At 67.7% G+C, this 23369-nt stretch overlaps 3 protein-coding genes across 4 annotated transcripts in view; 2 read left to right on the top strand and 1 right to left on the bottom strand.

The window, feature by feature from the left end:
* Positions 1–5: 5 nt before the first annotated feature.
* Positions 6–9798, top strand: ITGA3 (integrin subunit alpha 3; the record flags this gene model as incomplete). The annotated part of the gene is made up of 15 exons (XM_066340109.1): positions 6–24; positions 105–241; positions 958–1104; positions 1193–1290; positions 2071–2236; positions 2324–2392; positions 2507–2586; positions 2673–2750; positions 2977–3079; positions 3844–4014; positions 5449–5562; positions 5664–5777; positions 6218–6316; positions 8436–8561; positions 9466–9798. Coding segments are annotated over 15 exons (1680 nt in total), but the record flags the coding sequence as incomplete, so codon positions are not given.
* Positions 9799–11842: 2044 nt separating this feature from the next.
* On the top strand, positions 11843–19919 carry PDK2 (pyruvate dehydrogenase kinase 2). 2 transcript variants are annotated; one of them, XM_066340111.1, is made up of 11 exons: positions 11845–12146; positions 13748–13889; positions 14689–14760; positions 14943–15127; positions 15845–15934; positions 16189–16266; positions 17079–17155; positions 17252–17350; positions 17955–18062; positions 19109–19222; positions 19296–19919. In XM_066340111.1, the coding sequence occupies exons 1-11, from the start codon at positions 12029–12031 to the stop codon at positions 19434–19436; spliced, it is 1224 nt and encodes a 407-aa protein (XP_066196208.1). In that variant the 5' UTR covers positions 11845–12028; the 3' UTR covers positions 19437–19919. The 2 variants fall into 2 exon arrangements, with proteins under 2 accessions (XP_066196209.1, XP_066196208.1); XM_066340112.1 differs by lacking the exon at positions 17955–18062 and having other exon boundaries at positions 11843–12146.
* Positions 19920–20476: 557 nt separating this feature from the next.
* PPP1R9B (protein phosphatase 1 regulatory subunit 9B) overlaps positions 20477–23369 on the bottom strand; it is a 12134-nt gene continuing 9241 nt past the window's right edge. The window contains exons 8-12 of the mRNA XM_066340108.1: positions 23322–23365; positions 23047–23233; positions 21999–22106; positions 21772–21927; positions 20477–20632 (exon numbers count right to left, since the gene is read on the bottom strand). Coding sequence (XP_066196205.1) covers positions 20477–20632; positions 21772–21927; positions 21999–22106; positions 23047–23233; positions 23322–23365 — 651 coding nt within the window. The remainder of the gene's footprint in view (positions 20633–21771; positions 21928–21998; positions 22107–23046; positions 23234–23321; positions 23366–23369) is intronic.

The raw sequence follows: 23369 nt of genomic DNA, 5'->3' as shown, positions 1-23369 counted from the left end.
GACCCGGCTACAGCGAGAGGATCAGTGAGTGGGGGGCGCTGGGGGGCACAGGGGACATGGGGACAGCCTGGGGGGACCTTTGGACACCTCGTGCTGTCCCCCAGCCCTGCAGTACACGCTGGAGGCCGACAAGGACCGGCACCCGGCCCGGGTCAGGTTCTGGGGGTCCCAATCCGCCACCTACACCGGGGAGTTCTCCATGCCTGACACCCGCTGCCAGTCCCAGGAGCTCCTGCTGCTGGTGAGCAGCCTGCCCTTCCTCCTGCTGTTTATCCGGGGATCCAGCCGGGGATCCAGCCCTCTTTCCTGCCTTCCATCCCTCCATTCCATCCATCCCTCCCTTCATCCCTCCATCCATCCGGGGATCCAGCCAGGGATCCAGCCCTCTTTCCTTCCCTCCATCCCTCCATTCCATCCATCCCTCCATCCCTTCATTCCCTCCCTCCATCCATCCATCCAGCCAGGGATCCAGCCAGGGATCCAGCCGGGGATCCAGCCGGGGATCCAGCCCTCTTTCCTTCCATCCATCCCTTCATTCCATCCATCCCTTCATTCCATCCATCCCTCCATCCATCTGGGGATCCAGCCAGGGATCCAGCCCTCTTTCCTGCCTTCCCTCCATCCCTCCATTCCCTCGATCCCTCCCTCCATCCCTGCCTTCTCTCCATCCCTCCATCCCTCCATCCCTCCATCCATCCATCCATCCATCCATCCATCCCTCCTTCCTCCCTTTCCCTCTATCCCTGCCTTCTTTCCATCTATCCATCCTTTTTTCCATCCCTCCATCCCTCCATTCCCTCTCCCCATCCATCCCCTCCCTCTCTCCCTCTCTCCCTCTCCCCATCCCCGGTGGCTCTCTGGGGTCTCTCCTCGGGCTGGCAGCAGCCAGGGGGGACCCGAGACGTGGCCAGGGCTGAGTTTGGGGGGGATGTGTGTGTGACTGTCCCCTCCGTGCAGGACAATGTCCGGGACAAGCTGCACCCCATCGTGCTCTCCATGAACTACTCTCTGCTGGAGAGGCCCAGAACCTTCCAGCTGGGCCCCCACTCCCTGGACCCCTTCCCTGTCCTCAACCAGGACCAGGCCCACGAGAACGAGACCAAGGTGTGGGGACACGCCGGGGTGTCCTGGGGGTCACAGGGGACGCTCTGGAGGGCTCCCAGGGGCTCAGGGGACACCCGTGTCCCTGCAGATCGAGTTCCAGAAGGAGTGTGGCTCCGACAACCAGTGCTACAGCAACCTCCAGCTGCAGAGCAGCTTCGTCACCGAGCAGAACCTGCCGCTGCCCAGGTGCCACCCTGCCTGTCCCCCGAGGCTGTCCGTGTGCCCCGGGGCTGTCCCTGTCCCTGTTGCTCAGGACTGTCCCTGTCCCCCGGGTGTGGCTGTCCCTGTCCCCTGGCTATGGCTGTCCCTGCCCCTCCGGGGCTGTCCTCATCCCCTGGTAGTGTCCCCTGCCCCCGGGGCTGACCCCGCCGTGCCCCGGCAGTGTCCCTGTCCCCCGGCAGTGTCCCCTGCCCCCGAGGCTGTCCCCTGCCCCCGGGGCTGTCCCCTGCCCCCGGGGCTGACCCCTGCCCCCGGGGCTGACCCCCCTGCCCCCGGGGCTGTCCTCTGTCCCCCGTGGCTGTCCCCTGTCCCCGGGGCTGTCCCTGTCCCTGTGGCTGTCCCCTGTCCCTGGGGCTGACCCCGACGTGCCCCGGCAGTGTCCCCTGTCCCCATGGCTGACCCCTGCCCCCGGGGCTGTCCCCGTCCCCCGGGGCTGACCCCGCCGTCCCCCGGCAGTGTCCCCTGTCCCCGGGGCTGTCTCTGTCCCTGTGGCTGTCCCCGTGGCTGACCCCCCTGTCCCCGGCAGTGTCCCCTGTCCCCAGCAGTGTCCCCTGTCCCTGTGGCTGTCCCCGGGGCTGACCCCGCCGTCCCCCGGCAGTGTCCCCTGCCCCCGTGGCTGTCCCCTGTCCCCGTGGCTGTCCCCAGGGCTGACCCCCCGGCAGTGTCCCCTGTCCCCAGCAGTGTCCCCTGTCCCCGTGGCTGTCCCCTGTCCCCTGTCCCCGGGGCTGACCCCCGGTGCCTCCGCAGGGTGAACGGTGCCCAGGTGTTGCAGTACAGCCGGGACGTGCGGAAGCTGCACCTGAGCATCAACATCACCAACGCGCCCAGCGCGCCCTGGGACGGCGAGGACGCCCACGAGGCCCTGCTGAACGTCACCGTGCCCCCCAGCCTGCTGCCCTCCTCTGTCCGCCCGGTACGGGGACACCCCGGGGTCCCTGAGTGTCACCGGGGGCCGGCTGGGCTCGCCCGGGCTGTCCCTGAGCCCTCCTGTCCTCCCCAGAGCGGAGCCTGCACTTTTGGGGAGACGGTGCTGTGCGAGCTGGGGAACCCCTTCAAGAGGAACCAGAGGGTGAGAGGTGCCCCCAGTGTCCCCTGGCTGTCCCCCAGTGTCCCCCAGTGTCCCCAGCCCTTCCCGGGGGGCTCCGCGGGTCTGGCTGAGCTGCTCCGTGTCCCCTCTGTGCAGGCTGAGCTGACCATCACCTTCGAGGCCATCGGCATCACGCTGGACACGCGGGAGGTGGCCGTGTGGCTGGACCTGTCCACGTGAGTGGGAGGGGACACGGGGACACGGGGACACGGGGACGGTCCCGTTTGGGCTGGGGCAGATGCCGATCCCGCTGCCCCGGCAGGCAGAGCACCCAGGAGGATCTGCAGCCCGTGCTGGCCAAGCTGCTGGTGGATTACAGCATCCAGTCGTCGCTGAGCATGTGAGTGTCCCCTCTGTGTCCCCTCTGTGTCCCCTCCAGTGTCCCCTCCGTGTCCCCTCCATCCTCTCTGCGTCCCCCCAGTTTCTGTGTCCCCTCTCCGTGTCCCCTCCCGTGTCCCCTCCCGTGTCCCCTCCATTCCCCCCCCGGCTCTGGCTGTGCCAGCCGCCCGTGTCCCAGCCATGGGATGTCCCCGTGACGCTGTCCCTGTCCCCAATCCCGTCCCCAGAGCCTCCTCCCACATCCAGTCCTACTTCAGCGGAGCCGTGGTGGGCGAGTCGGCCATGGAACGGGAGCAGGACGTGGGCAGCGCCCTCGCCTTCGACTTCCAGGTGATTCCTTCCCGGAGGGAGGATTTGGGAATACGGGGGGGGTGGTTTGGGAAGGTGGGAAGAAGGATTTGGGAATACGGGAGGCAGCAGAATGTGGGATTATGGGAGAAGAATTTTGGAATACGGGAGGAAGGATTTGGGAAGACAGGAGGAGGATTTGGGAATGCTGGAGAGAGGAGGGTTTGGGAAGGCAGGAGAAGGATTTGGGAATGCTGGAGGAGGATTTGGGAAGGCGGGAAGGAGAAGGATTTGGGGTTTGGGGAGGAGGATTTGGGGTTTTGGGAGGAGGATTTGGGGTTTTGGGAGGAGGATTTGGGATTATGGGAGAAGGATTTGGGGTTTTGGGAGGAGGATTTGGGATTACGGGAGGAGGATTTGGGATTACGGGAGGAGGATTTGGGGTTTTGGGAGGAGGATTTGGGGTTTTGGGAGGAGGATTTGGCATTACGGGAGGAGGATTTGGGATTACGGGAGGAGGATTTGGGATTACGGGAGGAGGATTTGGGATTACGGGAGGAGGATTTGGGATTATGGGAGGAGGATTTGGGGTTTTGGGAGGAGGATTTGGGATTATGAGAGGGAGAATTTGGGGTTTTGGGAGGAGGATTTGAGATTATGGGAGGAGGATTTGGGATTATGAGAGGGAGAATTTGGGGTTTTGGGAGGAGGATTTGGGATTACGGGAGGAGGATTTGGGATTACGGGAGGAGGATTTGGGATTACGGGAGGAGGATTTGGGAAGGCCGGACTGCACCTGCCCACAGGTGACCACCAAAGGCGAGTCCCTGGGCACGCTGGGCACCATCCTGCTGGGCTTCGAGTGGCCTTACGAGATCCCCAACGGCAAGTGGCTCCTGTACCCCACCGAGATCCGGGTGAACGGCAACGACTCGTGTCACCCCCCCGGGGGCGTCATCAACCCGCTGAACCTCACCGTGAGTCACCCGCTGTCGGGTGACACCTTTTCCCGACCCGCAGATGGGGCTCCCGAGAGGCGCTTTTAAAAGTTTTGGTCGGTTTTTAGTCTCCTGTGAAGGGTGGGGCACTACAGACGTCATAATTCACACCGTCACAGTCAGCAGCCAAACTATTCCCTGATTACAGCACATTATAGGCCTTTACATAGTACGGGTTTGTATGAAAACTTTCTGTTAAACTTCAGAAATTCTCTTTAAAAATCCTCAAAGCAGAGCCCCTGCCCCACCGCGGGGGTCCCTCAGCCCCCAGCACAGCCCAGCCCTGATCAGGGCACTGGAGGGGCCACACCTTGAGGGCTGTGTCCAGTTTAGGATAGATATTGAGTGCTGTGTCCAGTTTGGGATGGACACTGAGGGCTGTGTCCAGTTTAGAGTGGACACTGAGTGCTGTGTCCAGTTTAGGGTGGACATTGAGTGCTGTGTCCAGTTTAGAGTGGACACTGAGTGCTGTGTCCAGTTTAGGGTGGACACTGAGTGCTGTGTCCAGTTTGGGATGGACACTGAGTGCTGTGTCCAGTTTAGAGTGGACACTGAGTGCTGTGTCCAGTTTAGAGTGGACACTGAGTGCTGTGTCCAGTTTAGAGTGGACACTGAGGGCTGTGTCCAGTTTGGGATGGACACTGAGCGCTGTGTCCAGTTTAGGGTGGACATTGAGCGCTGTGTCCAGTTTAGGGTGGACACTGAGTGCTGTGTCCAGTTTAGGGTGGACACTGAGTGCTGTGTCCAGTTTGGGATGGACACTGAGTGCTGTGTCCAGTTTAGGGTGGACACTGAGTGCTGTGTCCAGTTTAGAGTGGACACTGAGTGCTGTGTCCAGTTTAGGGTGGACACTGAGGGCTGTGTCCAGTTTGGGATGGACACTGAGGGCTGTGTCCAGTTTGGGATGGACACTGAGGGCTGTGTCCAGTTTGGGATGGACACTGAGTGCTGTGTCCAGCTCTGGTGTCTCAGTTTAGGATGGACACTGAGATGCTCACACACATCCAGAGGAGGCCATGGGGCTGCGAACACAAACCTGTGAGAAATGAGGGAGCTGGGGCTGTTTATCCTGGACAAAAGGAGACTCAGAGGTGACCTTGTCACTCTCACACCCCCTGAAGGTGGCTGTGCCCAGGTGGGTCGGTCTCTGTCTCCAGCAGCAGTGACAGAACGGGAGGACACAGCCTCAGACCGCACCAAGGGGAACACAGGCTGGAGAGCAGGAAACAGCGTTTTCCAGCCAGGGTGACAAAGGATTGGAATATCTGCCCGGGGAGGCGGTGGCTGTGTGTAAGGGAAGATGGGATAGAGCGCTCAGTGCTGCGGTTTAGCTGAGGTCAGGGGTGGGTTGATCGATGATCCCGGAGGTGTGCTGCAGCCCCGGGGCTCTGTGTGTGTCCCGTGTCCCCGCAGCTCGTGCAGGAGCAGGCTGCAGCCCGGCACAGGCGGGAGCTGGAGCCCCCCGAGGCGGGCGAGCCCCCGCTCACCTTGGCCACCGGCCGGCGCCCGAGGTCCGAGGCCGTGCTGGTGAGTGGGGAGAGGGCTAGAGGGGGTCTGGCAGAGGATCCCCCCATCCCGGGGTCACTGGGCTGCTCTGGGGTCCCCCCTGAGCCCCGTGTCCCCCCCAGAGCTGCTCGGCGGGCACGGCGCGCTGCGTGTGGTTCGAGTGTCCCCTGGTGCACACGCAGCTCCCCTCCAGCTTCAGCCTGCGGGCCCGCGTGTGGAACAGCACCTTCATCGAGGTCAGTGAGCCCGCGGCGGGGGCTCCCGCAGGACCCCCGAGCCTGCTCAGGGGGCGGCAGCCACCCCCCCGTGTGTCCCCGTTGTCACCCGTGTCCCCTCTCCGTCCGCGTGTCCGCCGTCATCATCCGTGCCTCGTCAGCTGTGTGTCCGTGTCTGTCCATCCTCCCCGTGTCCCCGTCCCCGAGCCGTGTCCCCATCCCTGAGCCGTGTCCCCGTCCCTGAGCCGTGTCCCCGTCCCCGAGCCGTGTCCCCGTCCCCGAGCCGTGTCCCCTGTCCCCGAGCCGTGTCCCCGTCCCCGAGCCGTGTCCCTGTCCCCGAGCCGTGTCCCCGTCCCTGAGCCGTGTCCCCATCCCTGAGCCGTGTCCCCATCCCTGAGCCGTGTCCCCGTCCCCGAGCCGTGTCCCTGTCCCCGAGCCGTGTCCCCGCTGTCCCCACGCAGGAATTCCGGGACTTTGACCGTGTCAAGGTGACGGGCACGGCCACGCTGTTCCTGCGCTCGCAGGTGCCCACCATCAGCATGAGGAACCACACGGTGCGGGTGAGCCACTGGGGCGGACTGGGACAGACTGGGGCAAACTGGGCGGGATTGGGGCGGGACTGGGGCGGGACTGGGGCGGACTGGGCGGGACTGGGGCAGACTGGGGCAGACTGGGGCAGACTGGGGCAGACTGGGCGGGACTGGGGCAGAGTAGGCGGGACTGGGGCGGACTGGGGCAAACTGGGGCAAACTGGGCGGGATTGGGGCGGACTGGGGCGGACTGGGGCAGACTGGGGCAGACTGGGCGGGACTGGGCGGGACTGGGGCAGACTGGGGCAGACTGGGCGGGACTGGGGCGGACTGGGGCGGACTGGGCGGGACTGGGGCAGACTGGGCGGGACTGGGGCGGACTGGGGCGGACTGGGCGGGACTGGGGCAGACTGGGCGGGACTGGGGCGGACTGGGGCAGACTGGGCGGGACTGGGGCAGACTGGGCGGGACTGGGCGGGACTGGGGCGGACTGGGGCAGACTGGGCGGGACTGGGGCAGACTGGGCGGGACTGGGCGGGACTGGGGCGGACTGGGGCAGACTGGGCGGGACTGGGGCAGACTGGGCGGGACTGGGGCGGGACTGGGGCAGACTGGGCGGGACTGGGGCGGGACTGGGGCGGACTGGGGCAGACTGGGCGGGACTGGGGCAGACTGGGGCGGGACTGGGGCGGACTGGGCGGGACTGGGGCAGACTGGGGCAGACTGGGCAGGACTGGGGCAGACTGGGCGGACTGGGGCGGACTGGGCGGGACTGGGGCAGACTGGGCGGGACTGGGGCAGACTGGGGCAGACTGGGGCGGACTGGGGCAGACTGGGGCAGACTGGGGCAGGACTGGGGCAGACTGGGGCAGACTGGGGCAGGACTGGGGCGGACTGGGGCAGGACTGGGGCGGACTGGGGCAGACTGGGCGGGACTGGGGCGGACTGGGGCAGACTGGGGCAGACTGGGGCAGACTGGGCGGGACTGGGGCGGACTGGGGCAGACTGGGCGGGACTGGGGCGGACTGGGGCAGACTGGGGCAGACTGGGGCAGACTGGGCGGGACTGGGGCAGGACTGGGGCGGACTGGGGCAGACTGGACGGGACTGGGGCAGACTGGGGCAGACTGGGCGGGACTGGGGCGGACTGGGGCAGACTGGGGCAGACTGGGGCAGACTGGGCGGGACTGGGGCGGACTGGGGCAGACTGGGCGGGACTGGGGCGGACTGGGCGGGACTGGGGCGGACTGGGGCAGACTGGGGCAGACTGGGCGGGACTGGGCGGGACTGGGGCAGACTGGGGCAGACTGGGTGGGACTGGGGCGGACTGGGGCGGACTGGGGCAGAGTAGGCGGGACTGGGGCAGATTGGGGCAGACTGGGGCGGACTGGGGCAAACTGGGGCAAACTGGGCGGGATTGGGGCGGACTGGGGCGGGACTGGGGCAGACTGGGGCAGACTGGGCGGGACTGGGGCAGGACAGGGGCGGACTGGGGCGGGACTGGGGCAGACTGGGGCGGACTGGGGCGGGACTGGGGCGGACTGGGGCAGACTGGGGCAGGACTGGGGCAGACTGGGCGGGACTGGGGCGGACTGGGTGGGACTGGGGCGGACTGGGGCGGACTGGGGCGGACTGGGCGGGACTGGGCGGGACTGGGGCAGAGTGGGCGGGACTGGGGCGGACTGGGGCGGGACTGGGGCGGACTGGGGCAGACTGGGGCGGGACTGGGGTAGACTGGGCGGGACTGGGCGGGACTGGGGCGGACTGGGCGGACTGGGCGGGACTGGGGCAGACTGGGCGGGACTGGGGCGGACTGGGGCGGGACTGGGGCGGACTGGGCGGGACTGGGGCAGACTGGGCGGGACTGGGGCAGACTGGGGCAGACTGGGCGGGACTGGGGCAGACTGGGGCAGACTGGGCGGGACTGGGGCAGACTGGGCGGGACTGGGGCGGACTGGGGCAGACTGGGGCGGACTGGGCGGGACTGGGGCAGACTGGGGCAGGACTGGGCGGGACTGGGGCAGACTGGGGCAGACTGGGCGGGACTGGGGCGGACTGGGGCAGACTGGGGCGGACTGGGCGGGACTGGGGCAGACTGGGGCGGACTGGGGGCCGCTGGAGCCCCACCGAAACCCTTCCCACCGCCGCAGTTCTCCGTGGACGTGGACTCGGAGCTGCAGGAGGAGCAGCCGGCCGAGATCGCGCTCTGGCTGGTGCTGGTGTCGGTGGCAGCCGGGCTGCTGCTGCTGGGCCTCATCATCCTCCTCCTCTGGAAGGTGAGCGGGGTCCCAAATCTCCCCGGGGTGCGCCGAGAGCCGACGGGCTCGTGTCACCCGCGGCTGTCCCCTCCCTGCCCGGAGAGGGACCGGCGGCTGGAAGGTTGTCCCCCAGGCCGCTGGAAGGTGCCCCCGGGGGTGGCAGGTGCCCCCAGGCGGGAGGTGCCCTCCAGGGAGGAACATTCCCGGCTGGAGAGGGATGAGGAAGAGGAGCAGAGACATTCCCGACGTGTCTCGGGCTGCAAAACATTTTCGGGACGTGCGCCCAAAGCGGAGCCGGGCTGTTCCGCGGGGACTGGGGGACCCCCAGAGCCCCCCGGGGACACCCCCGGCCCCTTTTACCCAGGAGGGGCTGGCTGGCTCTGCAGGACCCCCCACCCCGCAGCATCCCGGGGGTGCCCTGTGGGGTCTCTCCCTGCCCCCACCTCCCGGGGGGTGCCCAGGAGCCCCCCAGCCGCTGTCGCGGCCGCCCTGACCCTGTCCCCTGTCCCCACAGTGCGGGTTCTTCCGGCGGGCCAACACCCGCGCCATGTACGAGGCCAAGGGGCAGAAGGCGGAGATGAGGATCCAGCCGTCGGAAACCGAGCGGCTCACGGACGACTACTAACGGGGGGCGGGGGGCACCCCCCGTGTCCCCCCCGGGCCCCGAGGGCCCCGCCTGGTAATGCCCCGTGGGGCCGGGCCGCAGCGGCATCTTCCTCCTCTTCATCCTCGCTCTCCTCTTCCTCTGTCCCGCAGGGTCCCCGCAGGTCCCGGCGGGGTCTCTCCAGGATCGCTGCTCCCTTTGCCTCTGCTCTTCGCCGCCTCGGGGGTCTCTCTCCTTCTCCCTGACCCTCTGCAGCCCCCTCTCACTGACGCGCTCTCCTCTCTCTGTTTTTTTTTTCCCTCCCCTTTCCTGTCGCAGTGTGACTTTTTCCAGCGGACCCGCTACTACCGGATCATGCCCAAGTACCACGCGGTGCGGATCCGGCAGGAGCAGCGCTACCAGCCCGGGGGGCTCCTGCCCCGCCGCCGCAAGAAGCTCTGGGTGACCAAGTGGCAGGAGCCGGACAAGTACTACTGACCCCTGCGCCCCTCCCCGGACCCCTGCCAGGGGCGCTTGGACTTTGCACAAGTGCAGCTCTCTCTTTCTGTCCCTGTGCCCCGGTCCCCGCGGACGCGGCCGCCTCCGGCTTTGGCTCCCGCAGCTCCTCCCGGGGGTCTCCCGGGGGTCTCCTGCAGCTCCTCCCGAGGGTCTCCTGCAGCCCCTCCCGGGGTTTCCCGGGAATCTCCCGCAGCCCCTCCCGGGGGTCTCCCGAGGGTCTCCTGCAGCTCCTCCCGGGGGTCTCCCGGAGGTTCCCGGGGGTCTCCCGCAGCCCCTCCCGGGGGTCTCCTGCAGCTCCTCCCGGGACTCTCCCGGGGGTCTCTCGGAGGTCTCCCGCAGCTCCTCCCGGGGGTCTCCCGCAGCCCCTCCCGGGGGTCTCTCGGAGGTCTCCCGCAGCCCCTCCCGAGGGTTTCCCGGGGGTCTCCCGCAGCCCCTCCCGGGGGTTTCCTGGGGGTCTCCTGCAGCTCCTCCCGAGGGTCTCCCGCAGCCCCTCCCGGGGTTTCCCGGGAATCTCCCGCAGCCCCTCCCGGGGGTCTCCCGAGGGTCTCCTGCAGCTCCTCCCGAGGGTCTCCCGCAGCCCCTCCCGGGACTCTCCCGGGACTCTCCCGGGGGTCTCCTGCATCTCCTCCCGAGGGTCTCCCGCAGCTCCTCCCGGGGGTCTCCCAGGGGTCTCCCGCAGCTCCTCCCGGGGGTCTCTCGGAGGTCTCCCGCAGCCCCTCCCGAGGGTTTCCCGGGGGTCTCCCGCAGCCCCTCCCGGGGGTTTCCTGGGGGTCTCCCGCAGCCCCTCCCGAGGGTCTCCCGCAGCCCCTCCCGGGGTTTCCCGGGGGTCTCCCGCAGCTCCTCCCGGGGGTCTCCCAGGGGTCTCCCGCAGCTCCTCCCGGGGGTCTCCCGGAGGTTCCCGGGGGTCTCCCGCAGCCCCTCCCGGCTCGCCCGTGCACGCTCGTGCCTTGCACGCTTGTGGGGTCGACCCCCCCAAATGTGCCCCCCCCCCTCCCCGCTCCCCAAAAGTGCTGCTGGGCTCACCGAGTGCCTTCCCCCCTCCTCCCCGCACAGACACTCCGCTCGCCATGTCCCTGTCCCCAGCCACCCTGGGACACGTCCCGGCCCTTGGGGACACGTCCCTGGAGGTCGGGACACGCTCGGCCCCCTCCCCTCGGCGCTGGGTGCGGGACCCCTCTGCTTTCCCCCGGGGGGAGCTCAGCCCCGACCCCCGGGGGTCTCCCCGTGCTCGGACGCAGCTTTGCCTTGGGGGGTGCAGCGCTCTTGGCCGTGTCCCCCCGCCCCGGGGTGTCCCTGTCCCGCCCCGGGGTGTCCCTGTCCCGCCCCAGGGGTTAAATTATTCCGTGTCTCTCCATGTCGGTGTTTTGGTGTCCGGTCGGTACCGGGGGGTCCCGGCTGGGGAGGGGGGTCCTGCACCCCCAGACCCCTCCTGGCCCCCCAAAGCCTCCCCCCCACCCCGTTCCTCGCCGGGGCACAATAAAGCCTCACTCTGGGATTTGTAACCTCTTGTCCCCTCCGTGTCGTGGCTGGCGGGATGGTGGCGGGTGGGCTGGGGGGCTTCTGGGGGGCTGATGTCCCCCGGGGGGACAGAGGGGGGCTGATGTCCCCGGGGTGACAGAGGGGGGATGATGTCCCCGGGGTGACAGAGGAGGATGATGTCCCCTGGGGGGCTTCTGGGGGGCTGATGTCCCCCGGGGGGACAGAGGGGGGATGATGTCCGCCCGGGGGCACAGAGGAGGATGATGTCCCCCGGGGTGACAGAGGAGGATGATGTCCCCCGGGGTGACAGAGGAGGATGATGTCCCCTGGGGTGACAGAGGAGGATGAAGGGGGGTGCGGAGCTTGGGGTGGCCTCAGACCCCCCCCAAACCCTCGGGGAAGGTTCAAACCCCCCCAAAATTCCCTGGGAAGGGTCCGGGACCCCCGAGGGGCTGATGGGAACTCTGAATATGCAAATGACGCCGGTGCTGCAGCGGGGGGCGGGGTTAACCCCGGGAGGGGCGGGGCCCAACCAGGAGCAGGCGCTGATTGGCCGCGAGGCTCGCGATGATTGACAGCAGGGCGGGCATCATTAACTTCCCTGGGGGGCGTGGCTCTCGCTGATTGACAGCGGGGCGTGCCCAGCGGTGAAGCCGGATTGGCAGGGGGAAGGGGCGGGGTTTGCGGCAGAACGGGCGTTGATTGGTCGAGGCGCGGTGATTGACGGCGGGTGTGTTGTTTGCGCGCGGCGCGGAGGGGGCGGGGCCGGGCCCGGGGCTCGGGGCTCTGAGGGGACTCTGAGGGGACTCTGAGGGGACTCTGAGGGGACTCTGAGGGGACAGCGAGGGGACACCGAGGGGACACCGAGGGGACACCGAGGGGACACCGAGGGGACAGCGGGGCCATGCGGCTGCTGCGGTGCCTCGGGAAGCGCGCGGCGCTGGCCGGCGTCCCCACCTACATCGAGCACTTCAGCAAGTTCTCGCCGTCGCCGCTCTCCATGAAGCAGTTTCTGGACTTCGGTAAATAAATAACGGCCCCTCAGCGGGACCCCGGCCCCGGGAGCCCCGGCCTGGGACGGGACCGGGACAGCCGGTGTGGGGCGGTGCTCGGGGGCTCCGTGCACAGCCCCGGGGATTCTGCCCCTTTCCCGGGATTCCTGCCCCTTTCCCGGGATTCTGCCCCTTTCCCGGGATTCCTGCCCCTTTCCCGGGGATTCCTGCCCCTTTCCCGGGATTCCTGCCCCTTTCCCGGGGATTCCTGCCCCTTCCCGGGGATTCCTGCCCCTTCCCGGGGATTCCTGCCCCTTTCCCGGGGATTCCTGCCCCATTCCCGGGGATTCCTGCCCCATTCCCGGGATTCTGCCCCTTTCCCGGGATTCCTGCCCCTTTCCCGGGGATTCCTGCCCCATTCCCGGGATTCCTGCCCCATTCCCGGGGATTCCTGCCCCTTTCCCGGGATTCCTGCCCCTTTCCCGGGATTCCTGCCCCATTCCCGGGGATTCCTGCCCCATTCCCGGGGATTCCTGCCCCTTTCCCGGGATTCCTGCCCCTTCCCGGGATTCCTGCCCCTTTCCCGGGATTCCTGCCCCTTCCCGGGATTCCTGCCCCATTCCCGGGGATTTCTGCCCCTTTCCCGGGGATTCCTGCCCCTTCCCGGGGATTCCTGCCCCTTCCCGGGGATTCCTGCCCCTTCCCGGGGATTCCTGCCCCATTCCCGGGGATTCCTGCCCCATTCCCGGGATTCCTGCCCCATTCCCGGGGATTCCTGCCCCATTCCCGGGATTCCTGCCCCTTTCCGGGGATTCCTGCCCCTTTCCCGGGATTCCTGCCCCTTTCCCGGGGATTCCTGCCCCATTCCCGGGATTCCTGCCCCTTCCCGGGGATTTACCAGCACTCCCGGGTAAGTGAGTGGGGTTAGAAGGTGGTTTTCTAATAGGCCCCTTTTGGGGGTCCCCTCTGCCCCCAGGGGGGTACCCAAAGCCCCTCATTTGGGGGACATCTGACCCCCCAGTAAATACCCCCCGTGAGGGACCCCCGGCCCCCGATCCCCCCCAGGGTGGGCAATTGGGACCCCCAAATCCCATCCAGTCCCCCCAGTAAATGCCCCAGGGGGTGGAGGTGTCCCCCCATTGCTGTCCCCCAGCCCGGCCCGCTCTTGTCCCCAGGCTGGGGCTGGTGGCTGCACTCTGGGCTCCTCCCAGCTCTGCCCTGTCCCCTCACTGCTCCATCCCGCTGTCCCTTGTCCCCAGGGATCTGTCCCTCCAGGGTTTTGGGGTCAGTTGTGCCTTGTGGGGTGTCAACTCCTGGTTGGGGACCCTCTCCGTGTCCCCAAGGTCTGCTTTGGGTCCTGGTGGTGGCCCGGGTCCTTGTCCCCTCCAAATCCCACTCAGCGGTCTCCCAGCCCCAGTTTGGGTTATTCTGGTGGCACTGGGCACCCCTCATTCCCCCTTGTCCCCACCAGTGTCCCCCAGTGTCCCCCAGTGTCCCCCAGCCAAGGACCACGACCTGCTCCTGTCCCCTCTCCCCAGTGCCACAGGGGGGTGGCAGTGCCACCAGCGCTGACTCTGGGGGCGCCATGGGGGGCTCACCCCGTGTCCCCATGTGTCCCCCGGTGTCCCCAGGCTCCAGCAATGCCTGTGAGAAGACGTCGTTCGCCTTCCTGCGCCAGGAGCTGCCCGTGCGCCTCTCCAACATCATGAAGGAGATCAACCTGCTCCCGGACCGGGTGCTGCGCACGCCCTCGGTGCAGCTGGTGCAGAGCTGGTCAGTGCGGGCCCTTGGGGACACGGGGACACTGCCGCGGGGCTGCTGGCACCGCTGCTGGCCGTCCCATCGCTGCCACAGGTCCCCTTGTTGTCACCCTCCTGCGTCCCGCCATTGTCACCACGGCCTCTGTCACCGCCCAGGGGGGTCTCGTTGTCACCTCAGGTGCTGCTGTCACTGTGTGTCCCACAACTGTCACCAGCTGTCCTCCCCGGCAGGGAGCTGGCACGGAGGGGACACAGGGAGGGGTGACAAGCAGGGCCCTCCCCAGCTGGTGGCCTCGGGTGACACGGGCTGCAGGTCCTTTGGGGACACTCCGGTGCCAGCGGGGTGTCCCCAGCCAGCCGGGGCGGGGCCACCAGTGCCACCTGCTCCCTGCAGGGACCGCGCCACAGGATGTCCCTGTGCTGGGGGCTCTGAGTGTCCCTTTAAGTGCCGTGTCCCTGTGCCCGTGTGACCCTTTTCCCAGTGCCACCACGTGACACGTTGTTTGTCCAGTGTCCTGGGCCGCTGCCAGCGGGATCCGGCCGTGCCAAGGGGTCAGGCCCTGCCGGGGGGTCCAGCTGTGCCACCCCCATCACAGGGACCGTGTCCCCAGCTGTCCCCAAGGGCCCCCGGGCCAGCAGCGGGGTGGGACAGTGACCCCCGGGGGAGCAGATTTTGGATTGGGGTTCTGGTTTGAGGGGTGCTGACCCCTGGCTCTGGAGTGTCCCCTGGAGTGTCCCCTGGGGTGTCCCCTGGGGTGTCCCCTGGGGTGTCCCCTCCGTTTGGGGGTGCCAGCTGTGCGATGTCCCCCCAGGTACGTCCAGAGCCTGCTGGACATCATGGAATTCCACGACAAGGACCCCGAGGACCAAGCCACGCTGGGACAGTGAGTCGAGAGGTGTCCTTGTCCCCAATCCCAGGGTGTCACCCCAAAGTGTCCCCCACGCCCCGGTGCCACCGCAGCCAGCTCCGGGTTTTCCCGGCGCCCGGCGCTCCCGGGAAATCCCGGCCTGGATCGCGGCCGTGCCCGGACCGGGGTCCCCAGCGCCCTCCCTGTCCCCGGGGCAGGTTCACCAACGCGCTGGTGACAATCCGGAACCGGCACAACGACGTTGTCCCCACCATGGCGCAGGGGGTCATCGAGTACAAGGAGACCTACGGCGACGACCCCGTCTCCAACCAGAACATCCAGTACTTCCTGGACCGCTTCTACCTGAGCCGCATCTCCATCCGCATGCTCATCAACCAGCACAGTGAGCGCGCTCGGGGGGCTCCTGCCCGGCCCCGAGAACCGGCCGTGTCCCCAGAGCCCCCCGGAGTGTCCCCAGGGCTCTGTCCTCAGCGTCCCCATCATCACTGGGTGTCCCCAGAATGTCCCCTCAGCCCCAGGGCTCTGTCCTGAGGGTCCTCCCAACCCCAGGGAGCACCCCAATGCTCTCCCTGCCTCAAGGGTCCCCTCCTAACCCCAAGGGTCTGTCCTGAGGGTCCTCATCATCACTGGGTGTCCCTAGAATTTGTCCCCAGAATGTCCCCTCAGCTCCAGGAGTCTGTCCTGAGAGTCTCCACCAATCCCAAGGGTCTGTCCTGAGGGTCCCCCATCATCACTGGGTGTCCCCAGAATGTCCCCTCAGCCCCAGGGGTCTGTCCTGAGGGTCCTCATCAACACTGGGTGTCCCCAGAATGTCCCCTCAGCCCCAGGGGGTCTGTCCTGAGGGTCCCCATCATCACTGGGTGTCCCCAGAATGTCCCCTCAGCCCCAGGGGGTCTGTCCTGAATGTCCCCATCATCACTGGGTGTCCCCAAAATGCCCCCAGAACGTCCCTCCAGCCCCAGGGCTCTGTCCCAAGTGTCCCCACTAACCCCAGGGATCCTGTCATGGGCATCTCCCCTGGTCTGGAATGTTTCCCCCAGTGCCCTGGGCGTGTCCCCGGGTGTCCCCGGGTGTCCCCAGCTCGTTGTCCCCTCCCCAGCCCTGCTCTTCGATGGCAGCACCAACCCCGCGCACCCCAAACACATCGGGAGCATCGACCCCCACTGCAACGTGGCCAACGTGGTGAGAGGTTGGTGGGGTCTGGGGTCCCACCCCACGGCACGGGGGGGTTTGGGGGGTTACCTGGAGGTCCCCCTGGGCCCGCTGGTGTCACCAGTTTGGGGTGGCCTCAGCCGAGGTGTCCCCTGAGCTGTGCAGTCGCTGCAGGAGACACTAAAACACTTCCCAGCTCTATGGGAATGGGGAATGTTTGGGGCTGGGGGACCCCAAAGGCCACCCCCGTGGGTCCTGGGGGGCTGAGCCCTGTGTCCCCCCCTTTGGCAGACGCCTACAACATGGCCAAGCTGCTGTGTGACAAGTACTACATGGCCTCACCTGACCTGGAGATCGAGGAGGTCAACGGTGAGGGGACAGTGACAGTGAGGGGACAATGGCAGTGAGGGGACAATGGCAATGAGGGGACAGCGGCGGTGAGGGGACAGTGGGAATGAGGGGACAGCAAAAATGAGGGGACAGTGGCAGTGAGGGGACAATGGCAGTGAGGGGACAATGGCAGTGAGGGGACAATGGCAATGAGGGGACAGTGTCAATGAGGGGACAATGGCAGTGAGGAGACAATGGCGGTGGGGGGACAGTGGCGGTGAGGGGACAATGGTGGTGGGGGGACAATGGCAGTGAGGGGACAATGGTGGTGGGGGGACAGTGGGAATGAGGGGACAGCAAAAATGAGGGGACAGTGGCAATAATGGGACAGTAGCAATGAGGGGACAGTGGCAATGAGGGGACAGTAGCAATGAGGGGACAATAGCAATGAGGGGACAGTGACAATAATGGGATAGTGGCAATAATGGGGCAGTGGCAATGAGGGGACAATGGCAATAAGGGGACAGTGACAGTGAGGGGACAGTAGCAATAAGGGGACAGTGGCACTGAGGGGACAGTGGGGGCCCGGGCAGGGGGACCTTGGGTGGCACCTTTAGGTTTGGGGATTCTCAGGTGGCTCCTTTGGGGACGGGGTCCCTGGGGCAGGGGGATTTTTGTGGGGCTCATTTTGGGTTGGGGGTTCTCAGCTCCTGGGGCTCCCTGTGACAGGGGACCCTTGCCGTGTTCAGGTTTGGGGTCCCTGTGATGGGGGGACTCTCAGGGGACCCTTTTAGGGCTGGGGACGGTTTAGGGTCAGGATTGTCCCCACCAATGGCACTGTCCCCCCTCAGCCTGCAACTCGGAGCAGCCCGTGAACATCGTCTACGTCCCGTCCCACCTGTACCACATGCTCTTCGAGCTCTTCAAGGTACCCCAGCCCTTTGGGGGGTCCCCTGGGGGCGGCGGGGGTCCCCTGACCCCCGGGGGGCGGCGGGGGTCCCCCTGAGCCCCGCTGTGTCCCCAGAACGCCATGAGAGCCACGGTGGAGAGCCACGAGAACAGCCCGCGGCTGCCGGCCATCAGGGTGATGGTGGCCCTGGGCCAGGAGGACCTCTCCATCCGGGTAGGGCCACGCCCTGGGAGGGGGACAGGGGCGGGACTGTCACCTGCAGGGCGGGACAGGGCCGGGACTGTCACCTGCAGGGCGGGACAGGGCCGGGACTGTCACCTGCAGGGCGGGACAGGAGTGGGAATGTCACCTGCAGGGCGGGACAGGGGCGGGGATGTCACCTGCAGGGCGGGACAGGAACGGGGATGTCACCTGCAGGGCGGGACAGGGGCGGGGATGTCACCTGCAGGGCGGGACAGGAGTGGGAATGTCACCTGCAGGGCGGGACAGGGGCGGGGATGTCACCCACGGAGGGGACAGGAGCGGGAATGTCACCTGCAGGGCGGGACAGGAACGGGAATGTCACCCACAGCAGGAACAGAAATGGGAATGTCACCTACAAAGGAGACAGGAGTGGGAATGTCACCGGCAGAGGGGGCAGGAGCGGGGTTGTCACCCGCAAGGGGCAGCAGCGGGGTTGTCACCCCAGCGGGGACAGCAGCAGGGTTGTCACCCCAGCGGGAACAGGAGTAGGGTTGTCACCCCAGCGGGGACAGCAGCGGGGTTGTCACCCCAGCGGGGACAGCAGCAGGGTTGTCACCCGCCGTGCTGTCCCCAGATGAGTGACAGGGGCATGGGCGTGCCCCTGAGGAAGATCGAGCGGCTCTTCAGCTACATGTACTCGACAGCGCCCACCCCCCAACTGGGCTCCGGGGGCGCCCCCCTGGTACGTGCCCCCCGCCAGGGCTCGGGGACATCGTGGGGACAGGGGTCTGCGCTTGAGGGGGGCTGGAGTGGCTTGGGGACGTTTGGAGGTCATTTGGGGCTGATTTGGGGACCTGGAGTGGCAGGGGGTGGCTTGGGGGTGGCATGGGGAGGTTTGGGGGTGGCATGGGGAGGTTTGGGGGTGGCTGGAGTGGCCTGGGGGTGTTTAGGGGGTGATTGGGGTGGGCTGGAGTGGCACAGGGAGGTGTGGGCTTGGCCTGGGACCTTTTGGGGACATTTTGGCTGGCATGGAGACATTTCAGTGTCACGGGGGTGCCTTGGCAGCGGCATGGGGACACTTTGGTGGGCTTGGGTGTGGTGTGGAGACCCTTTGGGGTGGCACGGGGACACTTTGGGGTGGCATAGGAATCCTTTAGGGTGGCATGGGGACACTGGTGTGCCATGGGAACCCTTTGGGGTGGCAGGGAGAGACATAGGGCTGGCATGGGCATCCTTTAGGGTGGCATGGGGACCCTTTGGTGTGCCATGGGGACCCTTTGACATGGCATGGGGACCCTTTGGTGTGCCATGGGGACCCTTTGACATGTCATGGGGACCCTTTGGTGTGCCATGGGGACACTGGTGTGGCATGGGAATCCTTCAGGGCGCCATGGGGACCCTTTAGGGTGCCATGGGTACCCTTTGGGGTGGCATGGGGACCCTTTAGGGTGGCATGGGGACACTCGTGTGGCATGGTGAGCCTTCAGGGTGGCATGGGGACCCTTTGGTGTGCCATGGGGACCCTTTGGTGTGGCATAGGGACCCTTTGGTGTGCCGTGGGGACCCTTTGGTGTGCCGTGGGGACCCTTTAGGGTGGCATGGGGACACTAGGGTGGCATGGGGACCCTTTAGGGTGGCACGGGGCCCCTCTGGCCGTTCTGTGTCCCGTTGTCACAGTGACCCCTGGCAGCACCGTGGCCCCTCCTGGCCTTGCTGCGGGCACTGTGGGTGCCCGGGGGGCTGCCCCCATGCCCGGGGACCCCCGCCCCAGTGCCCTGTGCCCCCCAGGCCGGCTTTGGCTACGGGCTGCCCATCTCCCGCCTCTACGCCAAGTACTTCCAGGGCGACCTGCAGCTCTTCTCCATGGAGGGCTTCGGCACCGACGCCGTCATCTATCTGAAGGTGGGTTCCTGTCCCCCGGCCCCGCCCCGGGGGGTCCCCGGGACCCTCTCTGAGCCCCCCCGTGCCCCCCCAGGCGCTGAGCACCGACTCTGTGGAGCGGCTGCCCGTGTACAACAAGTCGGCGTGGCGGCACTACCAGGCCAGCCAGGAGGCCGGGGATTGGTGCGTGCCCAGCACCGAGCCCAAGAACACCTCCACCTACCGTGTCCCCTGAGTGTCCCCTGAGTGTCCCCGGTGTCCCCCCGGCCCGCCAGGACCCCCCCGCGGGGCGGCCCCCAGCGCCCCCGGGGTGAGGTTTGGCGTCTCTGGGCTCCGTGGGGTGTGTCCCGGTGTCCCCACCGCCGTGGTGGCGCTTAGGGATGGAGTTGGGGGTGTTGGAGGAGTGGCTCTTGTCCCCTCAGCACCCCCCCAAACTTCCCATCCCAGTAAGGGACTGGTCCTGTCCCAGTGGGGCCAGCAGCACTTCCCTGCAGCCCTGATGGGGTGGGGGGACCCGGCCTGAGCCCCCCGTCCCTCCCCACATTCCTGTCCCTGTCCCCACCCTGTTGTTGCACTACTGAGCTGTCCCCACCCCCGTGTCCCCACCTCCGTGTCCCCCCCCGGCTGTGACCTGCCCCACACCCCCCTCCCGTCCCCCAAATTCCCCCCCGACCCCCCTGACCCCTCCCCACTGCCAATAAATCGGATGTTGGCCACACCCCCGTGGTGGGTTGGGGTCCTGGTGCCTCAGTTTACCCCCGGGGGGGGCTGAGGGGTCAGTCCCTGCGGTGACACCTGGGGACAGGTCCCGGGGGGCTGCTCTGTGCCCCCCGGTCACTGACACTGCTCACCCCGCTCTGCACTGGCCCTTGATACCCTTTTATTTCCTGGGGTGGCCTCGGGGGGCCGCGTGTGGGGCTGGGGGCTCTGGGGGGGCGGGTTCGCTCCCTGCCCCCATTTGGGGGTGCCCAAAGTGTGCGGGGGTTGGGGGGTCGGGCACGCCCTGTCCCCTCCTGTGCCGGGGGTGGGGGACAGGGCTGGGACCCCCTGGCCTCACGGGGGTGGTGACAGTGAGGGGGTGACAGTGACAGGACGGGCTGGGGGTGTCCCGGTGCCCCCTGCACCCCGAAAAGGGGCCGGGCTGGGCGGGGAGGGGGCGGCTGGAGCCGGGGGTGGGGATAGGTGCTGCTCCTGTCCCCCCCGGCCGTGCCCTGTGTCCCCCTGGATGTCCCCGAGGTGTCCCCCTGGATGTCCCCGGGGTGCGGGTGGGGAGGTTCAGCTCCTCCGCTGCTCCTGCTCCTTTTTCTTCTGTTTGTCCCGCTGTTTCTCGGCCTTGTCGCGGGCCTTGCGCTCCCTCTCGGCCGCCGCGCTCAGCTCCTTCAGCCGCCGCTTCAGCACCGCGCGGTCCTGCGAGCTGCCCACGCCCAGCGCCTGCGGCACCGCGGGGTGGGCACGGGACCCCGGGACCCCCTGGGACCCCCTGGGACACCTCGGGACCCCCCGGGACCCTCCGGGACACCTCGGGACCCCCCGGGACCCCCTGGGAACCCTCGGGACCCCCCGGGACACCCCGGGACCCCCCGGAACCTCCGGGACCCCTCGGGACACCCCGGGACCCCCTGGGACACCCCGGGACCCCTCGGGACCCCCCGGGACCCCCTGGGACCCCCTGGGACACCCCGGGACACCCTGGAACCTCCGGGACCCCCTGGGACCCTCCGGGACACCCCGGGACCCTCCGGGACACCGCGGGACCCCCTGGGACCCTCCGGGACCCCCTGGGACCCTCCGGGACACCCCGGGACCCCTCGGGACCCCCCTCGGGACACCCCGACCTCGGGGTCAGCCCCCAGAGATCCTCCCGGGGTCCCCAAACCGCCCCCGCAGTGCCTTGGGATACCCGGAGCCTCCGGCCCCATGGAGCTGGGACACTGGGGTTTGGGTACTCATGGGACCCCCTTTGGGATACCCCAAACCCTCCCGGTCCTCCTGCCCCATGGAACATCCCAGTGGGGTACCCCAAACCCTCCTGGACCTCCCTGCCCCATGGAATCCCCACTGGAGCACCCAGAACCCTCCCGGACCTCCCTGCCCCATGGAACCCCCCTTTGGGATACCCCAAACCCTCCTGGACCTCCCTGCCCCATGGAACACCTTATTGGGATATCCAGAATCATCCCAGACCTCCTGCCCCATGGAACCCCCGTTAGGATTACTCCAAACCCTCCTGGACCTCCCTTCACCATGGAACACCTTATTGGGATATCCAGAATCATTCCAGACCTCCCTGCCCCATGGAGCCCCCTTTGGGATACCCCAATCCCTCCTGAACCTTCCTGCCCCATTGAATCCCCCCTTTGGGATACCCCAAACCCTTCTGGACCTCCCTGCCCCATAGAACACCCCAGTGGGGTACCCCAAACCCTCCCAGACCTCCTGCCCCATGGAACCCCTTTAGGGTACCCCAAACCCTCCCGGACCTCCCCTGCCCCACTGAATCCCTACTGGAGCACCCAGAACCTCTCGCCCTCCATCTTTGGGGGGTCCCTGACGCCCCCCCGGCCCCACACCTTGAGCTTGGCGCCGTCGAGGAGCAGCAGGCGGGGCCCGTCCACGCCGCGCTCGGAGAATTCCCGCACGTAGCGCTCCAGGCCCAGGCTCCGCAGCCACTGCCCCACCTGGCCGCACGTCCAGCCCTCGGCCGCGCCCCCCGGCTCCTCCAGCAGCTGCACACCGGGGTCAGCCGCGGCTCCTGGGGGGCACAGCCCCGTCCCCGAGCCCCCCGAGCCGCCCTCACCTCGTCCGAGGACTGCGACAGGGTGTGGTAGGGGTACGAGCACTTGGGGGGCGCGGGCAGCCGGGGGCTGGCGCTGGACGGTGGGGAGTCCTCGCTCAGCGTGGAGTCCTGGGGTGGGTGGGGCAGGGCTGGAGCCACAGCGACCCCCCAGAGCCGCCCGAAGCCCCCCAGGGAACCCCACAGCCCCCAGTGACCCCCCTGAGCCACCCCACAGCCCCTCAGCGACCCTCCTGGAGTCACCCCAAATCCTCCCAATGAGCCCCCAGAGTCATCCCACAGCCACACAGTGACCCCACAGCCCCTCAGCGACCCCCCTGAGCCACCCCACAGCCACCCAGTGACCGCACAGCCCCTCTGCGGCCCCCCTGAGCCACCCCAAATCCTCCCAATGAGCCCCCAGAGTCATCCCACAGCTCCCAGTGACCCCACAACCCCTCAGCGACCCCCCTGAGCCACCACAAATCACCCCAGAGTCACTCCACAGTCACCCAGTGACCCCCACAGCCCCTCTGCGACCCCCCTGAGCCACCCCAAATCCTCCCAGTGAGCCCCCAGAACCACCCAGTGACCCCACAGCCCCTCAGCGACCCCCCTGAGCCACCACAAATCACCCCAGAGTCACCCCACAGCTCCCAGTGACCCCCACAGCCCTCAGTGAGCCCCCAGAGCCACCCCAAATCCCCACAGAGTCATCCCACAGTCCCCAGTGACCCCACAGCCACACAGTGACCCCCCTGGAGTCACCCCAAATCCCCCCAGTGACCCCCCAGGGCCACCTCACAGCCACACAGTGACCCCCTTAGAGTCACCCCAAATCCCCCCAGAGCCACCCCACAGCCCCCATTTGGGCTCAGACCCTTCAGAGCGTTGGTCCCCCTAAAGCCACCCTGACCCTATGGGCCTTCGAGTCCTCTCCCTGATGTCACCTGACCCTATGGGGCTCTGTGCCCTGTCCCCAGAGCTGGTGTCACCTCCTCTCTCGGAGCCGCCCAGCTCCCCGCGGGGCTGTCCCCATGGCCGGGGGCTCACCCGGGGGTCGGGGGCTCACCCGGGGGTCGGGGCTCACCCGGGGGCTCACCTGGGAGGCAGATTTGGCGGGGCTGAGGCGCTCGTGGCGCGGGGAGCCCGCGGGGGACGCGGGGCCGGGGGACCCCGAGCCCCGGGCGCTGTCCGAGAACCACGAGAAGGGCAGGAACGGGGACCCCGAGGGGCGGCCCGACCCCTCCGCCGCCTCCCTGGGGGGACAGGGCAGTGTCAGGCTGTCCCCGGGCTGTCCCCAGGGTGTCCCCGGGCTGTCCCCGTGTCCCCAGGGTGTCCCCACACCTGCTGCCCATGGACAGGCGGTTGCTGCTCTTCTCCTTGCGGCTCTTC

This window comes from Sylvia atricapilla, unplaced genomic scaffold, assembly GCF_009819655.1.
Source record: "Sylvia atricapilla isolate bSylAtr1 unplaced genomic scaffold, bSylAtr1.pri scaffold_111_arrow_ctg1, whole genome shotgun sequence".
NCBI lineage: Eukaryota > Metazoa > Chordata > Aves > Passeriformes > Sylviidae > Sylvia > Sylvia atricapilla.
Note: the sequence above shows the minus strand (reverse complement) of the source record. Positions and strands in the feature narration are given on the sequence as shown.

Coding starts and splice junctions, on each gene's coding strand:
- PDK2 (XM_066340111.1), top strand. CDS start 12,029: ATGCGGCTGCTGCGGTGCCTCGGGAAGCGCGCGGCGCTGGCCGGCGTC. Junction 17,156..17,251: donor TGCTCTTCGAGCTCTTCAAG/GTACCCCAGCCC, acceptor CTGTGTCCCCAG/AACGCCATGAGAGCCACGGT. Junction 17,351..17,954: donor AGGAGGACCTCTCCATCCGG/GTAGGGCCACGC, acceptor TGCTGTCCCCAG/ATGAGTGACAGGGGCATGGG.